The sequence below is a fragment of the Osmerus eperlanus genome, chromosome 23 (genome assembly GCF_963692335.1).
Source record: "Osmerus eperlanus chromosome 23, fOsmEpe2.1, whole genome shotgun sequence".
Lineage (NCBI taxonomy): Eukaryota > Metazoa > Chordata > Actinopteri > Osmeriformes > Osmeridae > Osmerus > Osmerus eperlanus.
Window position 1 is genome coordinate 5,002,012 of NC_085040.1, and position 7,151 is coordinate 5,009,162.

The window sequence follows — 7,151 nt, forward strand, 5'->3', positions numbered from 1 at the left end:
CGCAATGACGTCGAAACACAGCGCCAGGAATATATGTTTAGTGGACTGGCAGCGTCAAATAATTTTGCACAGCTTGCTTAAAGAACAGTTTTCACTAAGTGTTTAAAGATTCAACACAACACTAACTAATATCTTCGTGTAGACCCTCCGCCATGGTAGAGGATGACGATTTAACGCCAAATCTTGTGTCCAAGCCGATGAGCAGCAATGGCGAGTTTGTGCCTCCTGACGGATTGTGCTGGGTATCAATTCTGTCCTGTTTGCTGCTCGCCTGCTCCTATGTTGGGAGTTTATACGTATGGAGAAGTGACCTGCCCAGGTAAGCCTTTTAACCCATACTTTCTTGGCCATTCTTACCCTTTCTTGGCTTAGCAGGCTATTTTAAGCTTTCTAGCTTGCCTAGCTAATACGGAAGCGGCATGCTCTAGCACTTACTGGCTCAGGTTACCAGAACGACATTAAGATATATTAGTTGGCTAACTAAATGCATTGCATTGCTAGGTTAACCAAACTAACCTAACTAGCCGTATTTCATCGATATCCCCAGTAAAAGGGGGTTTGTTTACAAATTTCCACACTGACACGTGTGCCTGTGATCCATCACGTGCAATTGTGTCTGTGTGTGCTCGTGCAGGGACCACCCGGCCGTGATAAAACGGCGCTTCACAAGTGTCCTGATCGTATCCGCTCTGTCGCCAGTCTTTGTATGGGCATGGAAGGAATACACGGGCATCAGTGTGAGTATTAGTGCCAGTGACATCATGAACGGAACATTGTGCCACTGCAGAGTTTCGGTTCTCATCTCCAGATAGACTATGCACTCATTGCGCAATCACTTCCTGTTTGCCATGTAGACGTGATGTCTTCAGCCTGTCTACTGATCTGTGCTTTAGGACATCAACGATGGGAGCCTATTTCTATCTACAGTTGTTTATAAGAAGCTCTGAACGTTTTGATAGAAATAGAAATCTCTGACATAATGCCAAGGTAAACATGAACATGACTGAAATGTGTCCCTCCCTCTCCAGCCTGGCCCATCATTACTGGCCCTGATGGGGGTCCGCTTTGAGGGTCTTCTCCCTGCCATCGTGCTGCCTCTTCTGCTCACCATGGTAACACACACCACAGTATTACTCAGATAGATAGGTTGATATAGTAGATTGATATACTGTACAGCAAAATAAATACGTGTGACATGAGGTGCTGAAGATATAGATGGATTCTTGCCATGAACTCTTTTCACAGTTACAATATGTACACCCTGAGAACAGTATTGTTGTTTGTGTTGCTAGGTGCTGTTCCTTGGGCCTCTCATCCAGCTGGTTATGGACTGTCCCTGGGGCTTCATGGATGGGATACGAGTGGTCTTGGGTAACTGTACACATACATACACACACACACACACACACACACACACAGACACACACACGTGTACAAACACACACGTGTACAAACAGTACTGTGCTACTAATAAGCCCCATCTGCTTTCTCCGTTTCTTCTTCTCTCTTTCTCTCTCCCTTCCTCTTCCTGCTCTCCTCCCTCGGGCTCTCCTTCCTTCCTTCCTTCCTTCCTTCCTTCCTCCTCCTGCCCGCCTCCCTCTCCCCGGCTCTCCTCCCTGCTCCCCTACAGACCCTTGTTTCTGGGCCCTGTGTCTGAGTGACATGCGCTGGCTGAGGAACCAGGTGGTGGCTCCCCTCACGGAGGAGCTGGTGTTCCGAGCCTGCATGCTGCCCATGCTGGTGCCCTGCGCCGGCCCCTCCACCGCCATCTTCACCTGCCCGCTCTTCTTCGGAGTGGGTGAGTCTGTCCGTCCTAATCCAGCACAGTGCAGCGGAGGCTCAAATGAAAAGTTGCAAAACGGATTTTCTCCTTCAGATGGAGTTGTTTGCACTTCGGGGTATGTCAGTGTGTTGATGTTTGTTGTGTTGTGTTTTGCAGCCCACTTTCATCACGTGATAGAGCTGCTACGCTTCAGGCAAGGAACTGTGTCTGGGATCTTTCTGTCTGCTGGTACGGAAGTAACCGTCTTAACGTCTACGTCGTCTGTACGCCGTCTGGGCTTTTAGGTCTCAGCCCTTAGTGTCTCACAGCTGAGAGCCGTCTGAAGGACTGCCGACTGACTTTGTGTTTGACGTTGCAGCGTTCCAGTTCTCCTACACGGCCGTCTTTGGAGCCTATACCGCCTTCATCTTCATCAGAACAGGTCAGGGTGTCTCCCTTCCGTGTTTTGTGTTGTCCTCCAGTGTGCTATGCTAACTAGCTGTCCCTCTGCGTAGGACCCAGTCCTGTTTCGTGTTGTCCCCCAGTGTGCGGTGCTAAACACCCATCCTCCTGTGTCCTCAGGTCACCTGGTGGGTCCCGTGCTGTGTCACTCCTTCTGTAACTACATGGGCTTCCCCGCCCTGGGCACGGCCCTGGAGCACCAACACCGCCTCACCGTGCTCAGCTGCTACGTCTTAGGCGTCCTCTTCTTCCTCCTCCTCCTCTTCCCGATGACCGACCCCCTCTTCTACGGCCTCCCCACCCCTGTCTGCACCCTGTCGGCCTCCTCGGGCTCCCCCTGCTCCTGAGCCAAACTTGAAATTACGTGACAAGTCCTTTACATGCAATGGAAGGTTCCACCACATTCACCTGGCCTGAATGGAGGGGCGGTCCAAATGGGATTAGGAATAGGGGGCGTCCTCTGGGGTTTGTGTTGTCAGGTTAGCTATGGACAGTCAGGACTGCGCGAATTCTAGCTGACTGCTGCTGTGTAGGTGTATCAGGTGGCCATGTCCCATGTTCAGGTCACATTGACCTCTTAGTAAGTCAACGTGTGGTCTTAGTGCTCAACAGGGGGTTATATTATCAGGCCAAGGTGTTAGTGTAAACCCATAGTCAAATAAGTCCGTGTTTTATAGAAATGCTCCGTTAGATGCTGAAACAACAAGTTATTTATATCCATCTGCATGTTTCTATACTCATGGTGTTTTCTGGTGCAGTTAGGTGGAGGTTTCTAGGCCTGACGGGATTCTTATAGTGGGCATGCATACACTGTACATATCGATGTTTATTCTTTTACCTCTGGATCATTTCTCCTCCCCAGCAGCACAATTCTCATCTTTTTCAGTCGGTTCCGCAAGCTGGCCTCACAGCCTTGCTCACCGACCTGCAATGCCAAGTGGTTGCTTATGTCACATTACTCGACTACGTTCTTAAGCTACCGTCAAGAGTTTCTCATTCCTTTGAACTATTCCAAATAATATGCAGATAGTGGCCTGTAATCACAAACCCAACGTTACTGTTACCTGTTCACTGCGCCATGCGTTCGGTTCATGTTATGCCCTGAGTAGTGTACCTTCTTGCAAGAAAGTGCATTTGACACACAAGGCAGAGGGTGCTATATCAAATCCATGACCTACAGATCCCCATTCCGCAATACTCCTTTTCGCTTTAGCTGCCTTTTGACGAGAGCTTTTGGAGGGGAAATGTGAAATGCGAAAGAAAGGGCCGCGCTGCCAGTTGAGCCCCTGTGAATCCCTAACGCTCAGGTGCAGGTCCACACGCGCGTGGGGAGGACGCGCCGCAACCACTACTCTCGCATGCTGCTACGCGACGCCGTACGGACGCCGCGAACGCGTTCGTCTCCGTCGCGTTCGGCGCTCGTGCGCGCGGCGTGCTGAACTCGGTGAGACGGCGTGGAGCGTACTGGCCGTGTTCCCAGTGTGCTCTCGCGGTCACAGAGAACTTCTGCTTGTCTGCCCGCTGATCTCACTGGATAGGACGTTTCGTCTCGTTTAGGGCAGACTTGCTATAGAGGATTTGTTATTTATTTGGTTAATGAGTTGGAGTCCGTTGCACCCAGTGTTGCAGGGTAAATGGATCATTTGTAGTTGTGCTTCACATGTGAGATCTTCAGTTTTAACACAACCCATGTCAGGGAAAGATGACAGATCTTTTTTTGCTTAAGAACATATGAACTAGAACTTGTAAAAATAGCTATTGACCAGAAGTGAAGTGTAGGTTGAAACTAGATTGGTTGACTCTCACTGAATGTATGTGAATGTGATGTCAAAGTAGGTTGAGTCATTGCTTGAACAGTATGCAAATGTTTAACGGTTTTGTTACTTTGAGTTATCATCATGAATTCTCACTGTTTGCCAGTGTCCATATATGTCTATTTTGAAGGAGGGACAATGACATCTTTAGCAATAACTTTACTGATGGAAATGGACCAAATCAGGGAATTTCTTCAGTGCAGAGCTGAAATTTAGAGAGAAAACAATGCCCATTGTTGTGAGGAATGGACGTGTTTATTGCCAAGAGTTGGCAAAAGTAGAAGTGCTGTGCCAGTATTTCAAATGTTTAGTTAAATTATATGTAATAGGTATAGTATTTGTCCCTTTTTGGGGGGAATTTCAAGAATGACATCTTACTGAGACAGTACTGTACCTATCTCAAAAGTATGATAGGGGGCGCCAAAGTACTTTAGCTGGAGAGTGTTTTAACATTGAGCATTCAGGAGCTCATCAGTCAGTTTATTAGTTTCCTGACATTGGCCATTCATCACTTTGAAACCAATCAACGTTTCCTCGTCTTTTCTCCCTCGTTTGACTAGATTACGTCCCATCCCGATACAAAAGATGGATGTTAACCCAGCAAACATTCAATCCTCCACAATTTCAGTCTCTTGAGTGTTCTCTCTGAAGATCCTGATTAGCCTTCCATCAGTGTAACCCACATCTTCTGTTCGTCCAACTGTTTCCTGCCACTCGCGTTGACTCCTGGGTGCCATTTTAGGTGGAGCCATCAGCTGCTGTGGGTGTGCACCTTTCTGCTGAAGGAGGAGAGATTACAAACACTCTTTCTCCTCCATCACTACCTGTCTGGTGTCTTACAGCTCATCACCCTTGTAGTTGAGCAGTGTGGATTTGTTAGGGCGGTGCAAACCCATCGACAGTTGTTGAATATGAACAATCCCCCTCATAATTCTGTCCCCTCCTGGAGACACCACCGATTTATCTGGAAAGAACTCTTCTTCAAACTTGTCACCGTAGCTTGACGTCTTGTTTCTGGCTCACTTCCTACTGTTATTGTCCTGTCATTGACTTGAAATGCGAAAAGGCTGCTATGCTACGTTTGCAGAGCATTTCAGAAGAGAACCCAAGTTGCTTCTGCTGAAAAGAGAAACACTTTTCTGTCCTCCAAAACGTTCAAGCCAAACATTCACATCTGTTAAGCTCTCATGTAGATCTATACTACACTTGTATTTGAAAGTGAAAAATACAATGGTAGAGTAACAAAAAATATATTTATATTTTTGCTAGCCATATGACCAGCAGCATTGTTCTGCTATTTTAGTAAAACCACTCTAAAGGAGAAAAATATTTAAATTGTAGATTTTCGAGATGAGATGAATCTGCTTGTTAAATAGGATTATGCAGATGTTTATATCGAATACTATATTTTGTAATCAAATCTATTTTGGTTACATTGAATGTAAAAATATTGCATGCACGTGTTTTGTCTCTGCTACATCTTGTGCAATGCAACTTTTTGGAGATTTACCAACTGAACAGACAGTGTTTTTATGACAATCTTTTACAGGATTCTTTGAATCACATCACAAAATGTCATGAATTTGTAAATAAACGAGAAAGTTTTATGAATTGGCACTAATGTTATGTGTCGGCTTTTATTCATAAAAAAATTCTACCTCGCTTTAAATCCTGCCACCTGTTTCTTACATGTTTACTTCAGGGGAAGTGGGAATGTTTTGGTAATAAACTAGAAAAATTCTCTGCAGATTACAGGTAATCCGATTAAGAACTCCCCATGGATCTCTGGCTTTGTCTTCTCATTTTCTTCTTACCTACATGTCAATACCACTGTATTGAGGGCGCTTGCTTGATAGATGTAGACCGGTGAAAAGAACAGTCAATCCACATGCACTGTGGTTATCGTCATTCCAACAGTACATATTCGGACAATTTGTACATGTCAATTTGTCTGTCCCCAGATTCTACTAAGCATTGCAATAAAAGAATGTTTCCAACTTACTGTTAAGGGATGGGTATAGCTCAGTGGTAGAACATGTGGATGGGTATAGCTCAGTGGTAGAGCATGGGGATGGGTATAGCTCAGTGGTAGAACATGGGGATGGGTATAGCTCAGTGGTAGAGCATGGGGATGGGTATAGCACAGTGGTAGAACATGGGGATGGGTATAGCTCAGTGGTAGAGCATGGGGATGGGTATAGCTCAGTGGTAGAGCATGGGGATGGGTATAGCTCAGTGGTAGAGCATGGGGATGGGTATAGCTCTGTGGTAGAGCATGGGGATGGGTATAGCTCAGTGGTAGAACATGGGGATGGGTATAGCTCAGTGGTAGAACATGGGGATGGGTATAGCTCAGTGGTAGAGCATGGGGATGGGTATAGCTCAGTGGTAGAGCATGGGGATGGGTATAGCTCAGTGGTAGAACACTTTACTGCAGATCAGGTTTGCATCCATCCTGTACATCACTTTGGATGCAAGCTAAATTAACACATTATTGTGGAGTCCAATGTTATTTTAAATTGTAGGGAACTCCAAATGCCAATTTTCACAATACACCTTAACCTGATATGAGTATTTTCACTCTTCCGAACATCATTAAGGGTCATTATAATCTGTGCCTCACAGATTTGCCCCTGCATTGGTAATAAGAAATCTAGCCCCTGCTATTCAAGTCAACACACAGGAGAGGTTTTCAGTGCAATATAATGTGCGTTAGTCTACATACCCATGGGGGCGGGTGCCCTTCAGCTTGATATTTCTCCTGGGGTGCAGCAGTGTGTTAAGCAATAAAGATGTCCTCAACCTATCTCTATGTTAATGGGCTCTGCAGGTGAGATGAAAACACTTGCTGGGGAAAGAAAGGAAGAAGTATTGATTGTGGACACATTTGGAACTCACAATCACTCGTGTGTGTGTGTGTGTGTGGAGGGGGACGACGACACAGATATATAAACACCACATGATCATTGCTTTAAATCCTTATTTATTATTGTGCCAGCAGGAACCAGAAATCATGGAATTGTGGTATCTTACTGAATGGGTGGTATTGTCAAAATAAAAGCCAAGGATCACAGTCAGAAGTTGTAACTCCAGGAGCCAGAATAATTTGTCCT

At 45.8% G+C, this 7,151-nt stretch overlaps 1 protein-coding gene across 1 annotated transcript; it reads left to right on the forward strand.

Annotated features, from left to right (window-relative positions):
* The first annotated feature begins 15 nt into the window (after positions 1-15).
* Positions 16-5,655, forward strand: rce1a (Ras converting CAAX endopeptidase 1a). Its single transcript, XM_062449224.1, has 8 exons — positions 16-319; positions 635-737; positions 1,029-1,112; positions 1,293-1,371; positions 1,631-1,798; positions 1,940-2,011; positions 2,142-2,204; positions 2,345-5,655. Exons 1-8 carry the CDS (start codon positions 153-155, stop codon positions 2,569-2,571), a joined length of 963 nt encoding a protein of 320 aa, XP_062305208.1. The 5' UTR covers positions 16-152; the 3' UTR covers positions 2,572-5,655.
* The last annotated feature ends 1,496 nt before the right edge of the window (positions 5,656-7,151 follow it).